The 20223-nt window shown below is 54.3% G+C and overlaps 6 protein-coding genes across 6 annotated transcripts; 2 read left to right on the top strand and 4 right to left on the bottom strand.

The window, feature by feature from the left end:
* Positions 1 to 194: 194 nt before the first annotated feature.
* On the bottom strand, positions 195 to 626 carry CTAM01_05943 (uncharacterized protein; the record flags this gene model as incomplete). The annotated part of the gene is made up of 1 exon (XM_060521973.1): positions 195 to 626. One exon carries the CDS (start codon positions 624 to 626, stop codon positions 195 to 197), a length of 432 nt encoding a protein of 143 aa, XP_060383163.1.
* Positions 627 to 1262: 636 nt separating this feature from the next.
* Positions 1263 to 3651, top strand: CTAM01_05942 (helix-loop-helix DNA-binding domain-containing protein; the record flags this gene model as incomplete). The annotated part of the gene is made up of 2 exons (XM_060521972.1): positions 1263 to 1322; positions 1936 to 3651. 2 exons carry the CDS (start codon positions 1263 to 1265, stop codon positions 3649 to 3651), a joined length of 1776 nt encoding a protein of 591 aa, XP_060383162.1.
* A 60-nt stretch (positions 3652 to 3711) lies between these two features.
* Positions 3712 to 3921, bottom strand: CTAM01_05941 (uncharacterized protein; the record flags this gene model as incomplete). Its single annotated transcript, XM_060521971.1, has 1 exon — positions 3712 to 3921. One exon carries the CDS (start codon positions 3919 to 3921, stop codon positions 3712 to 3714), a length of 210 nt encoding a protein of 69 aa, XP_060383161.1.
* A 2288-nt stretch (positions 3922 to 6209) lies between these two features.
* CTAM01_05940 (uncharacterized protein) lies at positions 6210 to 8828 on the bottom strand (the record flags this gene model as incomplete). Its single annotated transcript, XM_060521970.1, has 1 exon — positions 6210 to 8828. The coding sequence occupies one exon, from the start codon at positions 8826 to 8828 to the stop codon at positions 6210 to 6212; it is 2619 nt and encodes an 872-aa protein (XP_060383160.1).
* A 7210-nt stretch (positions 8829 to 16038) lies between these two features.
* Positions 16039 to 16332, bottom strand: CTAM01_05939 (uncharacterized protein; the record flags this gene model as incomplete). The annotated part of the gene is made up of 1 exon (XM_060521969.1): positions 16039 to 16332. One exon carries the CDS (start codon positions 16330 to 16332, stop codon positions 16039 to 16041), a length of 294 nt encoding a protein of 97 aa, XP_060383159.1.
* Positions 16333 to 17746: 1414 nt separating this feature from the next.
* Positions 17747 to 18199, top strand: CTAM01_05938 (uncharacterized protein; the record flags this gene model as incomplete). The annotated part of the gene is made up of 1 exon (XM_060521968.1): positions 17747 to 18199. The coding sequence occupies one exon, from the start codon at positions 17747 to 17749 to the stop codon at positions 18197 to 18199; it is 453 nt and encodes a 150-aa protein (XP_060383158.1).
* Between the last annotated feature and the right edge of the window lie 2024 nt (positions 18200 to 20223).

Here is a 20223-nt window from a genome sequence, read left to right as displayed (position 1 = left end):
CGTCGGGTCCTCATAAAGCCCACCTGAACCCCTCCTCAAGAAAATCAAGTCTCAAAGGCACCATCCATTGACAATGTCGGTGATGAGACTGCGAATGTGATAGCTGACAGAGCTTTAAGGACGCAGAAAGCCCATTCACGCAGCGAGTTACTAGACTTGCTCCAGCCGGTAAGTCGAGTCGCATAAGCAGCCGACTATGAGATAAGACAAGGAAAGAAGAAAGAGAAAAGGAGGAGAACAGAATGAGAGATGAGAGAGGGCTTACAACTTGACTCGACTGAAGATGGGTATGGGCTCAGTATGAAGAGTGGCCCGATGAGAGAAGAAGATGGGGGATGAGAGAGGATACTCAGCACCCCGGACAAGCCACGGCTAGCTTGCCGTACAAGTAAGAAGATGAGAAGAGACTGACTGCCCTGTCCTGATAGATAGATCGAGATCTCAAGAGGAACAACAAACGACATCGACGACAGGTCATTTATAAATTGGACTGCTACCAACACGACTAGGCGAAGCAGAGCAAAGAGGAAACGTCGTCCGGAACTCCTTCGGTGTGTCCTGCATACCCTGCGCCGCAGCAGCAAAGATTTTTTGGCGACAGCCCTGGAGTGGAGTGACTCTGGCATAAATCCAGGCCACCCCGATCCCCCCGATTACCGGCGTCTTGGGCGCCGGCCGCATTACAACGCGCTTCCCGCCGCCGTACGTACGACACCCGAGTCTAACTTTGAAAACTACGACAGAGTCGATTCACTTGAGCAGCTGTCGTGGTCGGCTGACTCTGTCGGAACCCTAGTCCTGGGAAGGTGTGGTCCGCCTAGAGACCAAAGTCACTCCACGGGGACGGTATACGGGAGAATCCCGCGCCACAAGTTGTCTCCCGATTGCCCACTGTTCTTGGGCAATCCCTGAGAAGGCCGTGGCGTCCGCTCCGGAACTACTGGCCAGACGCTCGTCTGGTTCTTTCCAACGGCAGCCTGCGTCCACTGGGATTGTCTGGCCGCACGCTTAGTACGGAGCCTCCCAATCGTGGCTGGTTTGCTCTTCCTCGCCCGATCTTGGCCATTCGCGGATAGGAGGCCTTTCCTCGGTCCCGGGATTGGAAAGCAGATACGGGAACAAGGTCGAAGATTCGAAAAAGCAAACAAAACCTGTATAAATCACCAACGGCTTTGCGTTGCTTTGGGGCCGGACGGTGGGATTCAGAAAGGGGGTTCTCCAATCGAAACAAGACCCCTCGCCACCCCCGGCAAGACGATACGATGGCGCACACGCCAAACGACAACACTCCCTTCTACGAGTATCTCGTGGATGACCCGGAAGTAAGTATCTCACCCGGCGTTGCATTCCACTTTTCTCCGTTCGGTGCCTTCCTCCCCGGAGCGCGGCCTTCAGGGGCTCCCATTTCTTGCGGTCAGGCCTTGAATCAAACGACCAGCTCATTCCGCGCCATGCCTCGTTGGCCCCTTTTTCATCTGCCGACTTGAGTGGTATACGAATGTGACAAGACAAGCGCTAGACCAAGCGATCAAAGGCGCGAGTGAGGACATGATGCCACGCGGGTAGCACCGAGCTGGGCCAGATCCCTCCCCTCCCCCATGGGCCTCCGCAATCAGAGGTCGAGTCACGATTCAAGGACCATGCAAGACTCTCTACATTATTTTGTCTGTCGGTGTTCGCCTCCGGTGCTTGGTATGGGATATGGGCGGGAGGCGGCGGAGTATCAAGGAGCTGAAAGTCTGTGTGCCACCCCGGGATGGGGCGATGGCAAGGTGATGTTCTCTGAACAAGCGTTCAGCAAACTGATGCGACAGACGGCGATGAGGCGCAGAAGAGTAGAGCAGGCCGTGTCCTCGAGGATCACAGGTCCTTTCGCCAAAGAAAGAAAAAAAGGTTGAAGACAGAAGGAAAAAGTCTGACGATTATTTCTATCAGCAGATGATAGCTTCGACGCCGTTGTCCCCGCACTTCTCTCCCGAAGTTTTCGGAGGGGCTTTCGACGTCGGCGACCGCCAACACCACGCCACTCGGCCCGGTAATCAGACCACCCAGCTGAGTCCAGGCCACAATCGGCCCAACGCCATCAATGAATCGACCACAGCGACACCACTAAATCAGGTCCAGGCCATTGCAGGTATTCCTGGATTACCCATACCCGTATCCGTATCGACGGCGCAATTCCCGCAAATTCACAATCTCGGAGGACTCCAGCACCTGAATCAGCAGCACCAGCAAAACCACCCTCAGCTCCATCCTTCAGCCCTGGGTCTGGGTCTCGAGTTGGGTACTCTGGGGTTGACACATGCAGAGGGCAACCAGGGTCTTCAGCACCAATTCGGTCCAGCGGCAGCGCCTGCGCCTAATATTGCTGCTGATCAACAGGGGACGTCGTCGCATCTCCATTTGCAGGGCCATCAACGTGCACCCGCCCACGCCGCCGCATGGCTTCCGCCCGGATATGGAGTCCCGGTGTACCACGACAACCCGCAACAGCATGTCGATGCAACGTCCTCCTCCGCAACAGCAGCAGGTGTCAACCCACCTGTCACTCTCTCCGCAGCGGCCGGCCTGAGTACTGATGGCAGAAACCAGAATGTTGGTGTTGGCGGTGGTCACTTATACGATTTCGGATTCGCAGCACCACCACTACTGCCAACGAGTGAGCAGTCGTTCCTGGGCGGCGGAGTCTATGCCGACATCACGCCACTTTCCACCACGGTAGCTGTAACAGCTCACCCGCAACCACCCACGACCACTTTTGATTTCCATGCTTCGCCATGGCGGCCGCGGCTTCAAGACAGCAGCTCCGTCACACTGACACCAAACATTGCAGCCGTCGCTGCGGCCGAATTGAACCACGACGTCCGCAAGCACAGCAAAAGCAGCATGGAGACCGATAGCGACGTCAAGGACCCTTCGTGGGATGACGATGATAACGAGCCTCAAGATAGAAGGGGCGGAGCTGGAGCAATGAAGACGTCGTCGTCGTCATCGCCCGGGACTCGGAAGCCGCAGCGAAAGGGCAAGCGCCGTGCCGTAGCCGATCCCGAAGCCGGTGGCAACCACGACAATGACGAACCCACCAGCCCCGCGGGCCGGACCAGCGTCAGCGGCCGATCGGTCAAGTCGGTATCGGTCGCCTCATCTGCCGGATCGAGCACCAAGACGGCACCGGCACCCCGACTGCGCAGTGCCTCCCGCACATCCAAAAACGCACTGCAAAAGCCGACCGAGTCCCTCGAAGAACGACGAACACGCGCATCTCATAATCTGGTCGAAAAGCAGTATCGTAACCGACTCAATGCTCAATTCGAGGGTCTCCTCAATGCCCTACCGGAGCAGGTCCGCGGCCCGGCCGGCGCCGGAGACGGCGACGAATCGGACCCGCAAGCGGCGGCGGCGGCAGCGAATGAGGAAAGGCGGGTCAGCAAGGCCGAGGTGCTGGACATGGCCCGCCGCCACATCCAGAACCTGGAGCGGGAGCGGGAGACGCTCCACCGCGAAAGGGGAGAACTGCTGCGCAATCTAGAGACGCTCGAGCGGGAGGCGGCCGTGAATGGCGGCGGGGGCGGCCGCTTGGACGAGTTCCTCGACGTCGAAGGGGTTCCGGACGAGAGAGGCGAGTCGTCTTCGTCGTGGAGGAATGCTTGAAGCGGGTTGCCCTTGACACCTGTACAAATCCCCCTGCCTACTTGTCTGCCTGCCGTGAGCCTATTCTATGATGATGGTGGTGGTAGTCGTGATGGTGGTGGTGATGGGTGTGAAGCCAATGCAGTGCACTTCTGGAAAGGGGGGAGCGCGTGAGCTCAAAATCTCGGAGGCAAGGGTGCCGGGGGTGGTGGGGGGGAAAGGGTTCTTTCGGAGTGTCGCCGACCGCCCGAGAACATGCCGCGCGCGGAGGGGAAACGTCATACCATCCATTGGTCGCGGCGGTGTTGTTGCCCCCGTCTCAGATATCGACGCCGGTCCGCAGAAGGGTGCCATCCCGCTCCACGGGTCCAGGGTCTTTTCTTTTCTTTGTCTTCTATTCTTCTACCCTATGGCCCCGCCGAGTTTTGCTTTTGGTGTCAGGTTTTTCTGTTTCTTTCTTATTTTCTCCGCGGACAAATTATGATGGCGGATGAGATCAGTTTCATAAAGGCGGGAAGAGTCAAGCTTGATTGGATGCAGATGATGACTTCCGGGATATCGGCAGCCCGCCTGCCGGGGGTTTACGAGGGGAGGTTAGAATAGATTGTGGACCGAAGTAGTGGATGAGAGGCAAGTTCAGCCGGGACACGGGAGGAAATCGCGAGGAAGAGGGGTTACAGAGATGGGTGGGAAGAGAAGGGCGGCAGGGGAGGTGGTGTGCATGTCTGTATGCGTGTACATGTGCGATGGGCAGAGGGATGAACAAGGTGCCTCGGGAGGATGGAGGAGGAAGTACGGTGTGGTGTGTAGGGTGAGGATATGTTTTCCGTCAGGATGAGGTTTGGACGGAGCTTGTAATTGACGGTGATGCTGGTCTGAGGACCAATTTTACAACTGCAAAAAAAAAGTCTTGGGAGGACTGCTCATTAGGGTGAGGTAAACTTCATTTGGACAGACGAAAGTATATAGAAAGAGAAGTATCATGGCTATGCTCTTACATTCATGCTTGACTGATGACTGCAGCGGAAATCGCATTTCTCTCGTTGCACTTTCAAGTATGGATGTCTGTCGTTGCCATCCGAAGTTTTGACATGTCGACGTGTTCGTCATGCAGAGTACACACAATGCGGGACACGAGTCTAGACCAACCTAGCCCGGCTTCTCCCACTCCTCCGCATCGAAGCTACTAAGGTAAGGTGTGTGTGCGTGTGTGTGTGTGTGTGTGTGTGTGTGTGTGTGTGTGTGTGTGTTCACTACCGAATGCATAATGCACATCACCAAACTACGCAGCACGCCAGCCACGCCAATCAACAGCTCTGCCGTACCCAGCCAGAACCTGATGGTTGCAAGAGAGCGCATGCGTCTCCCCAGAAATTGTCAACTTTTCATGCGATGCGTCACGAGGGTTCGTTGCGTCGCTCTACCCTTACTGTGTGTAAGTAAGGCAACAACACCTCGGCATGTTTTGATCGCGTGAACTGGTTTGTGGTGTGTCGCTGCCACTTTCTCAACCTCCCCGCCTTTTCGCCAAGTTCATGCCTCTTCACAGCGTAAGTTTGATCATAGGGCGAAATCTTTTCACAGCAAGCCATTGGGGAGGGACAGAGATCAATAGCAGGAGTAAATGGGACAGGTGATAGGAGTCTCTCTTTTTTGATTGAAAATTCTTGTTCGGAGCGATCAAAGGCTTGCATCCGAACCGCGATGAAATAAGGTAAACCTCCTTTTGTAAACCCGAAACTTCCAAAGCTGGGAAACATCATCTCTCTCTCTCTCTCTCTCTCTCTCTCTCGCTGCGTACCCCTCCAGGGGCGCAGGTAGTCCTTCTCGTGATCGCACAGATGCGTAACACAATCCCTCCATTGGGTTGCTTCCTTCCGCGGGTCCTGTCCTCCCAAATTTTTTACAAGTGTTTTTTGCTTTTCTGTTCCCCCTTTCACCCTTTTTTTTCCATGCTGAAAAAACAAGGGGTTTGTCATAATCCATCAAATCATAACCCTGGCGGAGGTTCAAATCCCTTCCGGTGGGCTTTTGTGCTCGCGCCCTTCTTTTTTTTTGTACAACAAAATAACAGTATCAGTAGTAGCGGTATTGCTGGTGGTGGTAGTATAGTAAGAGTGAGTCCTTCGGATCGGACTGCAGATAGATGTAAGGAAACTGTAGATCGTTGTGCGCGTTGCGCTGGCGGGCGTCTTGTGGGTGAGTGAGTGAGTGTGTGAGTGAGTGTATGTGTAGCGAGTGATGGTTGGTGGTCGGAATCGAAGAATGACCAAACCGGATTTTTGGTCTATGGTGTGAACGAAATGATGAGAGCCCAGGTGATAACTCCTCCGAGATATGCCAAGAAAGTCTATACGAATCACGACCGTCTTGAAACGCCGTGATATGTCGAGAAACAAACAATAAGGTGTAGAGGGTTTGTTAGTGTGGTGCGTCGCTCCGCCGTTGAGGGAGAGGGAACGCGCCAGCGTGCGCGCGCCCAGGTGTGTGGGTCTATGGAACAAAGATATATGAGATATGTTATGAAGTCGTGATGTGTTGTCATGGGTCGGAAGGTGTACTCAATGGCGAGCAGGCGTTCAGATGCGGCTGCCGGCATAGAGAGGCGGGAAAAGGGCGTACTGCCCAGGCGGGGGTGGAGCACTCAGCGTCTGCGCACGTTGGCGTCGGTGCTGCTTCACCGGCTCCTTCATCTTGGCAAGCGGGAGAGAGTCCTGAGACAAGCTGGCATCGATGCATCCAGAAGCGGCGCGGATGTCACCCGTGGAACGCGACATGGTCAGAAACTCCTCGGATTCAGGCAACGGAGTCATGGTGGACTTTCGTCCTCTGGGCGACCCGAGGTCCGCAAAGTCATCGGCACTGAAGGAACGCGAGTGGTCGCTACCCTCAAACTTTGGGTTCCAACCCTCAAAGGTCGTGCTTCCCGTGTACCTGGTGAGCGCCGTCCATGTCGAGTTGGTCGATGTATGGCGAGCCTCGGTCAGGCTGGTTTGGCTGGACGAGTTGCTGCCGGTTGTTGAAGTGCTGGCACGGTCTCTGGCGAACAGTCCAGGCATTTCAATCGTCAGGACGGGCTCCTCGTCAAAGGCGAAGTGGCTGGTGTCGTGTCTCCCCACATCCATGGGGTACGCGTCAGCGTCCGAGTCTGCCAACATCTGCTGGCGGAAATCCGTTGGAATGAGAAGAGATGGCGAGAGGTTGAAGCCGTGAGACTCCTTGAAACTCGATGCTCGCGATGCTGTCCTCACGTGGAGATGGGAGGTGCCCCGGTAGTTCGTCTCCTTTCTGGGATGAGAGAAGTTTGACCTAACGGGCAGCGCGGTAATAGTAGGAGTGATTGCTTCATGTCCGTTGACGGAAGTCTGACTGGCGGGGCTGAGGGCTGGCATGTCAGAGTGTCCCAACGTCGATGCCGGCTTCAGACCAGCCGAGAGGGGTGCGACGAAGATACCATCGTTGTCAAAAGAAGTCTCTACAGAGTCCTCCCTCACAATATCCAAAGACGGCCGGTCCCACGCGTAGTCGCAGTCAGCCTCAGCTTCGTGCTCGTAGCAGTAGTCAATATCATCCTCCCAGCTGGCTCGGTGAGAGATAGCAGCCGGTCCATCAACTTCCAAAGCTTCCTTCAGAGCATTCTGCGCGGCAAGTATGTCGAAGCTGCCAAGGGTGTCCGATGCGCCGCTTGATGGCCGCCTAAACTCGTCCTCCGGCGTCTGAGGCACGCTCTGGCGCAGAGCAGGCACAGACTGGCTTCCCCGAAGCGATGAACGAGTGCTGGTCAAGCTCGGGCCAGACTGCCGGGACAAAACGAACTGCTCCTCCTCTTCAGGCACATCAGGCAATGCCATCTCATAAGAGACAGTGGAGCTTGCTGTGAGTGGCCACGCAGCATCGTCGGGAGTGGTGATTGCATGAGAGAATCTCGGGTCTGCGAAAGGCTCTGCTTCTTCGGAAATTGTAGGTTCAGTGAATTCGATCGGTACATCGAGGGTGCCTGGTAGGTGAAAGCCGCTGCTGGTCTGAGGGCGTTCTGGAAACATATCAATGGTGGCGAGCGAGTCTTCTGAAACGGTGTAATGCTTCATGATGCGGCTTGACGATCTGGGGGGAGGGACAGGTACAGGCGAGCCTGGAAGAGTTGGCGAGACAATCTCCTCGTTGATGGGTGATCGGGGTGGCCGCGGAGGTGCTGGGCGCGGCGGGCTCGACCGAAGTTGTTCCTGGGATCGTGTGTGCTTGACCAACCGTCGAGGTGCAGAGGTCGGGCCTGTATGCCTGGCAATGGCAGGCGGGCGATTCGCAAACATCTCTGGCTGAGTTTCGGACGCCCACGCGTTGTCCTGCTGCGTGTGCAAGGCTTCGGATGAAAAGTTGGAAAAGTGCAAATCTTCAACGTCAATTCCCTTGAGTTGGCCGGTGGTCGGCCGTTGGCCAGCGCGGATGGCTGAGAATTCGGAGACCAGTTCGGCGCGGCTACCCCGCTGAAGGTCCGGTAAGTGATCCCGCTTGGTGTGGGTGACATGTTGAAAGTTGTAAGGGCCTGATATTTGCAACTTGCGTCCCGAAACTGGGTCTTCACCTAAGTCGTCCTGTCTTAGAGTTCTGCGACGGCCAAAAATTGATGGGATGAAGTGGTCCTTGTTTGTTGTCGAGGCCGGGCCATCCAGGGCAAGCTCACCAGAGTATAAGGAACTTCCAGAGGAACTGTGGTTACCACTGCTTTCCCGCTTCATCTTGGCCCTGCGGTTGAAGATGGTTTTGCCAAAGAGCTGTACGCTCTCGGGCCGGTCTCGAGAAGGCATGCTGCTCGAAGTCGACCGGCCAGAAGAACGTCTCGATAAAGTAATGGTTTCCAGGGTGTGTTCCCACGACCGGTCCGAGTTCAGTGAGCGCAGCGAGGATGTCGAGCCAGAGGAGGTGGTTGTATGGCTCTTGTGTTTGTCCAAGGCCGAGGCCCTCTGCATCTGCTTGCTCAAGGCACGAATCCTTTCCGGCGAGGGCGGTCCATCAAGAGCAGGCTCGAACAAATCTGCGATGTTGTCGGGATGGTCTTGGGTTGAGAGAGGAGGAAGGGGAGGTTGTGAGTTGATGGCAGCGGCCGGCGATGAGCCACCTTTGTTGCTGATGCTTGCCCTCTCTTTCCTCCGGGTTGGCTTGTAGGCCGAGTAGTACGGCAGTGGAGCGGTAGCCCACATGTTGTTTTCGACTTAATGCAGAGGGCGACGTCAAGCCAGGCGTGCCCCCTCTCAAGGGATCCCCTTCTTCTCCAGCGTGCTGTGAACAGGGTTGAGCAAGTCGAGGCTTTTTCGTTGCTGGTGTTCCTGTTTACTTTTTCTGAAAACTGGGCCGCTCTGGATCTTTATCTGGTCGGGATCGGGGATGTTATGAGAGAATGCGAGTTGCTTGAATGTGTGTGTGTGTGAGTGTGGTCTGTGTAAGACTAATAAGAGGTTGGGTTGTGGTGTGTAGGCGTTGCGTTACGTTGCGCCGAGTAGGAAAAGTTTGAATGATAGACAGAGTGAGCAGAGCCGAGAAGGAGGGAAAAGCGCGCGCAACCAGAAAACAGCAACCAGCATCAACCGTCCAGCGCCCTTTTGTTCGTCCTAAGAGAGCAACAGGTGACAAGAGATCAACCAGACTGTGGGGGAAGCGCTTGGGACTGTAATATATTTAAGATGGTGCTGTTTTCAATGCGTTGTGAGCCGGGGGTCGGGATCCGAACCTTGGGATCCGTCGAGCCTGTGAGTTTTTTGAGCGCTCAACGCAGATGGACGGACTGTGGACATGGACCAGACCAAAGGAGAGGGACCAGTCTCCAGAGCCAGAGACCGGGGGAGGGATGTCAGCGCCGCCCCGTCACAACCTTGCCCTGTGCAATACTCACAGTCTCTTGCAGAGTCTAGTCCCAGAATGCAACACCGCAGCAGCTCTCCCCCCTCCCCCCCGTATGTCCCCTCTTCCAGGATGCCGACAAGGGGGTCAGGGGGGATGGAGGGATCTGGCTCTGGAGGTGCTGCTGGGGGTGTGGTGTGGTCGCCCAGGATGCCTTGCTGTGAGGATTGAGGGGGGGCTGTCGGCCGATGTGGGTGGGTGGGTGTAAGGCAGGGTACAAACGAACTCTCTCACGCACCCATGAAGCGAGCTGCATCGTTGGTGGTCCGAAGAGACCAGAGAGGAGAGACAGATAGACAGCAGCAGCAAGCAAAGAAGCAAGCAGCAACGCAGTCTTAACAGTAGCAGCAGCATTAGTACCACGCAATACTACTGCCACTACCACTGCCAACGACAACGTTAACGACAACAACAGGAGCAGCAACCTAGGCCGTGTGAGTTTGAAGACGGCATGCAGGATGCGGCGGTCCTGAGTGGATGGGCCATAGACGGCCCGGGAGATGCTGGCCGGGGAAGAATGGTCTTGATTATTCCTCCCCTCAAGGCTTGAGACTTTGCCTGCAACCTGCAGACAGACCGATGCACTGCGTACTAGCAGCCGTCTGCGTCCCTTCCCAGTCGCGTGCCCAAATTCATTGGGTGAAAGGCAAAGCGTATATGCAGATATGCAACGATAGTAGCAGCAATTATCGCGACCAGCTGGCTGAAGTCGTGCATACTGAAGGGAGCGTTTGAAGAGTCGAAGACCCAAGCAGACCGGGAAACGCTTGGAGCAATATTTGGCCAGTCAGTCGGGATTGGTACGGTAGATGTGATATCCGTAACCTTGCCTTATTCGGTCATGGTTGGACTCCGGCCGCCATACTGTAGACTTTGATGCACTGAACAAATTGTTGAACGGCGGGATTCCGGCAAAGCGAATAGGCAATGTCCTCGCAGCCCCAGGACTGCCTGACTTCCTGCAACAGGTGGAGATGCAGGGACATGAAAGAAGACTTATTAGCAAAAGACGAATATGGTCGAGTGGGTAATGGGTGAAATTATTCCTACAAAAGGAAAAAGGCGGCCTAAATTCAGCCGGAACGCCAAATGACGGAGGGAAATGAGAATTTGATGCATCCGAACATTGTATACGCCCAGTATAGATTGAAAAACAGTTACAAGTCGAGCGCGTCGAGATGCTAGCTAATGGCTGTCATGCACTGTGTGTCGCGTGTGCATGCCTTGCCGTGTATACTCCTGTACATGGCGTCGGTTTGCCGTGTCGTCGATACTCGCCGCTAATGTCGTGTGCCTCGATATATCCATACAATAACGTTGGAGCATGGCGTTCCGATACGAAGATTCGTTAGGCGCGCCTTCATCAAAGGCTTCCACGGTGACAGAGGGAACAGATGCGTAGTCAGTCACTAGTGCGGTGTATGGACCGTGGACCGGCCACTGACCAGAGTTTCTATTTGCAGTTTGCCATGATGCTTGCTTCGCCTTCGAGGTCCACCGCGCGGAAGTCTGGAAGACTTCCATAGTTTTCAGTGGGCTGTTCGAATTGTCACTCTTTTTGTCGTTTCCAGCGTGACGCGTTTCTGCATACACTTGCTTCTTCCTTTCCCTTATCGTCTCCTTTTCTGAGGCCTATTTTCTTCAGGACCGATCTTGGACCTGTGCGTTGGGCGCGAAGCTGAAAGGATTGCCCCTGAAGCTAGCGGTCGATGGCAGACGGTCTTAGAACCGATCTTGCCCCCAAGTTGGCGCCGTCGCCACGACAAGACTCGGAAGCTACGATGTGCCGACCATGGCGGTACGCTCAATGGCCGAGAAGGACTCAATACTTTACACATTTTGTGTAGTGTCTGTTCGGTATGTTGTGCTTCCAACTCTTATGCACTATTCGAATCAGCCACAAGAACCTTGTCGTGTATGTACGCGCGCGAGGTGTAGGTCTCTGCGTGATTGTGCACAACCACCAGCCTGGTTGGCCGGAACAGGGTAATCCTAGCCAAAAGCTGGCAAACCGTCTCTCACGCGTTGCTTGTACAAACCGCTCGCATGTTTGTGGTAAGATTGCTGATGACAGGCCGATCTCTCTACCAACGAGATTCCGCCTTTTCCACCCGAGAACGCCCCTGTTATGACAAGTCTCAGAAGCTCGAAAACGACGAGCAAACTCCACGGACCGTGCATGCACTTTTCACTTATGGGAAGCCGTCCAGTGAACTCAATATTCTTGATCGAGTTTATCTCCCAAGATGCTCTGTAGGCGATGACCCATTCGAACCCTGGCGTGTCGAAAATTTCACCAGTTTCATCCGAACTGGCCAGACATTTTTGGCCTCCCAAGCACACAATAAGGTTCTTGAGTCGTGCGTTGAGATGGACGGATAGAAGTTACATCGAGCAGCTGTTTCAACCCATGCTCTGAACGCAGCTCTGACACTCTTCAGATCCCTACCTCGGCAAAAACAAAGTCGTTGATCTCTTTCATCTGAACTTTGGCACTCGAGGTGAACATGAGGTTGAGAGCTTTGGCCAGTAAGTGCTCATGGGATGAAAACGTTGCATTACGTTAGGGAAGCTCAATAGACTGGCGATATGTCCTTCGCCAACACTGAGTAGACGATGAAATCGACGGTGCTGCTATTTCTGGCAAGATTGCCGATGATTCATCCAGTAAATCGACCTACCGTCCCCGTAGGCTGTAACACAGCATCTTTTTCTTGCTGCATGGCTCCTTGCCAGGCTGATTTCGTATCAATGCAGAGATGATGTGAGATGCATGCAATCGCTCCACATAGCAGTAAATCGTTGATGTCAGATCTGGGAGCAGGTGAGGTCCGCGGGACGTCTCCGTAGCCCAAGTTGGAGTTTCTTATTTCTCATTGACGTGGCTAGTCCGTGGACACTCGTCTGTATGAGGCGTTTGAAGATTTTCAAAGCGCGTCGAGCGGCGCTAGATCCAGATTGTGACAGATCATGATCGACGACTACCAGAGGGCTATGGTCCCCGCCAGAGGGCTTTCCCAGTGTCAAGAATAGTGAGGAGGTCTGGGTCCATGGACGCTGGAGTGGACATGGTGAACAAGGGACCACGCAATTGTGGGCTTTGTAGGTTGCCGGCCGTACGGTATTGCTTCTTCGTGCGCAGCAGCGCAAGAGAGACCATCCCTGGGGCAGGTTGCGAGCTGCCGAGGGCTGCCGTGTACCATCATCCGGCATCCGCCATCCAGGTGGTAGTCAATCGGTTGGAAATCGGGCAGATGCAGGGCGCCGACCGGCGCATGAGAAACGAAGCGGTCAAGCTCACAACGGAGCTAGCCCCCCGGCCTTCATAGTAAATGCCGTACAACTGAGTGTCTCAAGTTTCAAGACCGACGTTGGCCTGACCGTTAGGTCTGCGGTGGTAACGGGGGCTCTGAGACAGCCCAGTCATTCTGCGTAGCATGAGACAACGACCGTTGTTGGCATTATGGCAGTGCGGTCAGTGGGTGGACGCGAGGGGAGAGGACGGGTATACCTCATTCTCGACCCGCGTGCCATACTCCCAGTCCCCCGAAGGCCGATACCCTAGTCCCAGATCCACGATTGATTGGCGCTGCAAGGCGCAAGAGGGCGAACTCGACTGACAAGCTCTCTCACGCCTCTTCTGCCCTGTCGATATTTGTCGGTCGGTCGGTTCTGGAATTCCCCGTCAGACCCTGTTCGAGCTAGGTTGCCCAAACGCCAGTGGGCGGAAGAAACCAGCCAGGGTGCGGATACCTTGGGGCAAGGCAAGGCAAGGCAAGGCAAGGCGACGCCGAGCCTTGTCCAGGGCAAGCAAGCTCAGGGCTACGTCCAGCTGGCAGCTGGGGCTTGAACTTGCCCAGCCACATTTGCTCCACGGGGTTCCCGGAGCTGGTGCATGTCTGCCATGTTGATTTCCAGATCTTATTCCCTATCACACATGTTTTTTGCTCCACGCAAGACCCATCTCTCCCAGATAGTAAGGTCGGTCGGACAGGTCCTTTTGTGAAAGATGTCATCTTTGAGGCGTTGAACCCAAAGATGACGACTGCGGGGTTCGGCTTGGCTTGAATTGACAAAAGGTTTTCGGAGTAGAGGGACCAAGGCGAAGAACTGGGAAGCTGCTGTGCGTTACCGTAATTTGCAAAAAAAAACCGATTCACGGTGCAAGAGCATGAGAAATGCGTTATCAAGCCTCAATGCTCTCCTGGAGTACTGAATCCTCGCCTGGGTACCTGACTAGTTGAGCATTGGTCTTGGTCCTATGGATGAGCTAGCACTCAGGTACACTGCTGAGTCATATTCAGATTATGGAGTACACTAACACGCAGGCTTGCGCAAGATGAGTGACTTTGTTGACCACAGCCTCGCGCAATTGAGAGAGAGAGGGGGGGGTTTTCGCAGCCCGAGTAGTGAGAACAGCAACCTACGTAGTAGGTATTTCCGAGTCCGCCGACCGGGTCTATCTGCCTGTCGAGTATCCCATGGGCGTGAGGAACTCAAAGAGGGACTGATTGACTGAGTCGCGAACAAGCCGAGCTTTTGAGACCCTCTGTTTCCCCCCATGCTGTCCGCCTTTGCATATGTTGCTCGTGTCCTCTCCATTGCGGGCACCGGGTATTTCAAGGCTCGTCAGAACTCTCGACAGGCATTGGCTACCAAGACAGTGATCCGAGAATGCGCCTTTTTCTTTCCCTCATTTTTCCTTGCTGGGCACCTCGTTGAGGGTTAGCTAAAGGCGGACCAGAGTTGCGTGCCTGCATACACCCAACGCACAGACAACGGCGCCAGAGCCGTTTTTCTTCTCTGTTTCCACTGTCCCACAGAGGCGGGACGACTGCCTATTCGCTCAAAGGTAGAGGTAATGGAGAAGCAAAGCTGCAGGCTTGACCAGACAGGCGGGGGCCGGGGATGGTGTACGTAGTGTTAGTGGCTCAAAGAAGTCTGTCCAGCTCGTATGGCAGACCAGCAGTGAGTGTGACGGTATCCATGGCCATGGCCGCAAGATACGCAGGGTAGATCTCTGTACGTATGCTGCTTCGTAATCCGCAACTCAATTCAGGTCAGCTTTCAAATCGCGTCTCGCAGCACGGCACGCGGGTACGTAACACGGGACCGAGGGCGACTATGGAGTAGTACAGCGTATCCAGAGCTGCGTAGGTACGGACGTAGGCCAGTCCCATTTTCGAGGCGAAGGGATGATGGGGACGGCACGGTGCAGCGGTGCGGCAGAGCAAAAGCAAGCGCACATGGGAGCTTGGCTTGTCTGGTACTGCGTGCATAGTGAATCCGTAGGCCGCCAAGCGAAGCCGAGGCCATCTGCAGGGGCACCGGACTAGGTACGGCCTGGTTATCCAATAGGCATGGCAAGCAAGGTCCTAGGGACGCAGAGTGATGGTGGTGGCTTCGATTGGGTTCTGGCTTTCTGATACTGGCGATGACCGGACTAGTGGTAGGTACGGAGTACTTTCGCAGCCAGTTTCTGCGGAGCCCGAGAGACGAGAAATGCTCTCTGCATCAGTACAGCGTACGGATACTGCCAGGTTCTGCAGTACAGGGCTTTCGACTGTTCAGTGTCGAGCCGGTGAGAAAGAAAGTTTGCCAGGCCCTTATTACGTACCTTGGCTGCTTTACGCAACTGGGCGATGCAATGTGCAGTAGTCCGCAGATGACCGTACGCGGTGTGTTCTCTTTTGGGTTGAGGAAAGGAACAAGATCCCGGTCGGATTCCACGTAGTATCGGCGGGCTGGAGAAGGCACCAGGGTTGGCCGAGAGGACGGGAAGGAAATCCAGGGCTCCGGGGATGTGTCGACGAGTGAGAACCTTCAGTTCGGGACAAGAGACGCGGGTGCTTAGGTTGTTGGGATCCCGTATGCCGTATCCTGTATGCCGTATTCTGTGTTCTGGGTTCCTGGGAAGATTACGGCCAGGTGAAGGTCGGATTGGGGAGTCGCATGGAAATTGCTGCAGACTGATTCAGAACGTTGCTATGTGGGTTGGTCGCGCGGTTGTAATGAGTCGCTCTGATTGGGGAATTGATTGACATTGGGTTTGCCGGACAGAGTGAAGTGATGGACGGATAAGGCGGGCGAATTGAAGAAACGAAATGAAGCTTTCCAGACGGTCGGATAGTAAGTCATGGCTAGCCTGTCTGGCAGCTGTCTGGTAAATTGCATGTCTTTCCGGGACGAAGTGATGAATTTAGCAAATGGCGACTGACCGGGGGATGCAGGCGGGACAAAAGGGATTACTTAGTGTCATGATTGCTGTATTCGAACGAACTTGCGGAGAAAGTGCAGTGGACAACGGGAGTCGTGAATTTGATAATGAGATGAACCCTCTGCCACACTGGGAGAGAAACTATGAACACTCGTGTCTGTTGCACCTACCTACTCAAATTTCCTCTCCCATGCTTCATTTCTCTATTCGTAAGGTACTTGCCTACTCGTACCTTCCCTGACATTGGGGCATTCGTGCCTTACTCAGACGCAGGTAGGGTAGGTAACTTGTAGTAATTAATTAGGTAGGTGCGTATCACAAGCTCTATCGGATCGGCGGCTTGCAATCTGATTATGGCCTCCCGCTCCGGCTTTGGCTCCGGCGGCCATGACTCTTACTGGTCGGTTCAAGTGGTCGTTTCCGGAAGGAAGACGGACACAAGAGAAACATGGCAGTCCGGGAAAGCGAAACCCGTTGCGTAGGAAGGAGACGTCCAAGGCGGGGAGGGAACGGGACGGGAACCTAGACCAGCGAGGTAGAGACACAGGCAGAGTCCAAAGGTAAAGAGAGGGCACAAAGAAGGAAGGCATGTCCAAAGGTACCTACCTACCTTACTCATCGCATATCCTTGCCCATTCCTGCCTATGTATCTTGGTTTTAGGTAAGACAAGGCAAGGTGCCTGAGAAAGGTACGTGTATTGACGACGGGAGCTCAAGTGTCTGACGGGAGTAGGTTGGCATCTTGCGCCTGCCATTTTGAACTTCAGTCCCCTTGAGTCCTTGACTCCTTCCGCCGTTGAGTAACCGTCGCTCCACACCGTTCTCTCCCACGAGTCCCAGTTGGCCCTAGCGTATCTCGAGTATCCACACCTGCACCTGCCTTAGTGTACTGTGTACCTTAGGTAGACCTGGGTTGCTGCAGGAAGCACGCAGACGGCAGCATCAGCAGCACCTCCGACCTCGATTTCAACCCTTACTTTACTGTTCAGGGAGTACGTAGTTCTCTCAACAGTGTGATTGTTGAACTTTCACCGTCCTAAAACAAGGAAGGCAGGAACAGGAAGAAGAACACACGCAGGCAAAATGTGGGAATGGAGACGAACTACAAGTCGCAACTGCGTGCTGCCCTGAACCCCACGACTCGATCCACTCGACCCAGTCAGAATCCAGGGGTCCTGCGTGCCTGCTCAATCCACCTTCAGTAAGTGGAGGTAGCCAGAATCCACAGACACATGGAACCTGGAAGGAACTTGGGTTGGCGACTGCAACTGCAACTGCAAGTCTGCAACTCGTGGCACGACGAACCCAAGGCCGGTCAGTCTTTTAGGGCTTTTTCTCGCCCTCTCTATTCGTACATGCTGCATGCAGATTATCAAAGTACATGGCCGGTCATTTACTCGCGAGTTGTCCGCTCAATCAATGTGGCATTTTCCATCAAGTCCATGAGCAAGCCTTGATCACCAAGTCATGCCTCCAGAGTCCAAATTACATCGGTATTGACACTCGACTCGAGCCCAAGGCGGCACAGGCGGCGGTTGGCTTGCGTTGCCGTAACTGAGGTGGGGTAATCGGCGATGTCTCTGGGTCACGGAGTTCTAGGCCTAGACCATTGCTTTTTCTTCGGCCCAAGGTTGGAACCTGAGAGCTGGGATGGCACAGGACTACGGCGTAATATTCACTAATCAGAACTGCAGAGTCAGAGAACTTCCCGAGCCTTGTCTTCAAAGCCTCAACGGTCGCCGGGCGGGCGGGCGGGCGGACAATTGTTAAGCAGGCGAGATACCGAGAGCGAGCCTTGGTTGCTGAGCGCAATTCGACATCTTAAGCTTCTCGACACACACACACAACTTGTCTGACTTCACAGCACTCTCATTGTCAACTTAACTTTGGTTGTCAAGGCTATAGCTGCGTACTATTCCACGTAGAACCTTGGACCTACGGCGGGACGATTTACCCGAATCAGAAGGGAAACAGGTCCGTTTACCCCAGAACAAATGCAACGGCATGCTCCTCATCCTCATCCTTCTGGCGGGCCAAGGTTCCTATGGAAAGCTCCCCGACGTTGGAGCCCGCCAACCCTGTGCTTGCGCATGTGTCTGTGCCTGTCAGACAGCTCCCTGGTTCTCTTCTCACAAGCGATCCTTTTCCTCGAGCCAAGTCCGGCATCTATATCACCAAATACTACTGCAGGCCACCATTGGCTCGAACGTCAGACCCTTCGATTGGAGCGACAGGCGGAAGAAGGGTGGGCGGGTACTATGGAATTCAATGCACTGTGGGCAAGGCCGCTTCGCAAGAAACGGGGACTATGAAGCCGGTCCATGTCAACGTTGCAACGGTTGGACGTCAAGGATGTTCTGCAGTACACTAGACGGCGCTCTCTCCCGCCCCTCCAGCACCAGCCTGTGTGCCTGTCTTGTCTTTTTTGGCAACCTTGCTCAACCGAACGCACGGTAGGTTGCGCTAACCAGCCAGTGGCAGCAGAATACCACTATCAAGGCACTCGTGTACAGTACGGATATGGTTGGGAATCTCTCAACTGTTCCTCGTGCTGGTGGTGTTTCTTCTGCCCACTCTCTACTTGACGCAACACTTCGCTACATTGTTTGTGTTTCTTGTGGCAACCTATGTCACCATAGTTCATCGTCCCGCCTGGGGTCTGATATAGAAATGGAAACAATAAGGTTTGTGACGTCTTGTTAAGGCCACAAGGCGGACCAAAAGGTTACTTTAGCGAGAGACAAGCGAATACAGGCTTATTGCAATTGGCAAGACTGGGAAATGGACCAGTCAACTCTCGCCTTGTCGCGCCTCGAGCACGCTCAATAGACAACTCTGAGTATTCAATGTACCTTACCCATCCTACTGACTCAATTCGATAAAGAATGATGGGCACCACTAGCCTCATCAGCAAATACCTGAACTACAGCGAGATCAGCCATTGTTCGCACGGGTAGCTCTTCATGGCAGTGGACCTCTGGTTTGTCTGTTCGTTCCCCTCTAACCGATATGAGCATCTCTCGTTGGCGTCTTGACCAACCTGCCGCCACCTCGATGCTATTCGCTCATCTTGGCCATTGTTGTTGGTCCCACGCCATCACCAACCATTTCTCTCTCTATGCTGATCCTTCCGCATGTTGCTTTGCAGGACATCCAAGAGCTATTACCCTGCGGCCGGGAAATTGGATACATCGTGTTGGAGGGTCGCGTCTCGGGCCAGTTGGATGCCAGAACACTGGGGGCTGTTCTTCATCAAACCACACATGACAGCAACTAGGTTTACAATGCAGCTTACGGATAGCTAGCTAGCTGACTTGCAGCCTCGGCCGAGGATATGAGGGACGAAAAGTCATGCTTACGACTCAGCTATTGTCAACTCATCTGTAGGCTGTAGCTAGCTGTATCGCGGGTTGAACCTTGGCGGTTGCAACGCCGTCATTTCCAGAACGCGAACCCTGGGACGTTGTTGGACTTTGCCGCATTCGTGCATTTCTCCTCTCAAGATTCGTGGCCGGGCAGGTCGGCTAGGACGGCCAATTCCGACGCCGTCATTCGCGAGCTACCGTCAGCAAGTCTATCCGCAGACGCGCCGCTCAACGCAACGCATGTCCGCACAGGTTCCACAACGATCAACCACTCCTGTCAGACTGCATGATCGGTCCGAAGGACGCGGGACAAGGCATAGAAGGCATAGAAATGAAGAACACAATTAACCGTATCTTGAAGGAACACTGAGGTGGCAATTGCCAACTAAGGTACGAGAAGGGGAAACGACCGACCTCAGTCATCCGGCCGAGGCTCTAGTTCCAGACCTCGGACGCAACGAAGAAAAGGCCAGCCAAAAGGCAGACACATATCAATATTGCTTGTGCCGTCGCTGCACGTAGAACAAAATCTGGAATAGGCTGCCCTAACTATGGCCTTGAATGCGGAGAAGGATGGGAATCCCGGGGAACACATGCCTGCAGCATGGTCTTCAAAGTCGTCGTTCAAGGGACCGATCTCTAAGGGCTCGATTGTTGTTTCTCGACGACGCGCCTATATTCCGGGAGAGGAACGACATCATTTCCTTCTTTCTTCTAGACTCAGGATTGGTGTTGGTATTCCGTCGATCAGCCCCAAGGCAGCGTCGCGTTGGTTGCAAATAGCCGCAGCTTCACGCAATTATTATCTTCCCTGATGTCTGTATCCACGAGTAGTGAACGGCTGAATTGGAGGATCACAGAAGCTGCGGCTCACGACGAGGGCCAGCTAGTCTCTTCCCTTTCTTCAGTTTGCGAATGCTGCAATCGCACGGTATATGGTGTATCTCGACTGAGACTCTGCTGAGGACCGCCGATCAATGGCCGCCGCTTCTGAGTACCTTGTTATCGAAGAAAGTTAATTCTTTCTGAGTCACAAGTACAAGAATACAGTTTTAATAAAACAGTGTAGTGCCCACCCAGCACTTGAATTGAGATGCTTTTTCAAGCTTGCCATGA

This window comes from Colletotrichum tamarilloi (genome assembly GCF_030869305.1).
Source record: "Colletotrichum tamarilloi strain Tom-12 chromosome Unknown Scaffold_16.1, whole genome shotgun sequence".
Taxonomy (NCBI): domain Eukaryota; kingdom Fungi; phylum Ascomycota; class Sordariomycetes; order Glomerellales; family Glomerellaceae; genus Colletotrichum; species Colletotrichum tamarilloi.
The sequence above is the reverse complement of the archived record's forward strand: the minus strand, read 5'-3'. Positions and strand labels throughout refer to the sequence as shown.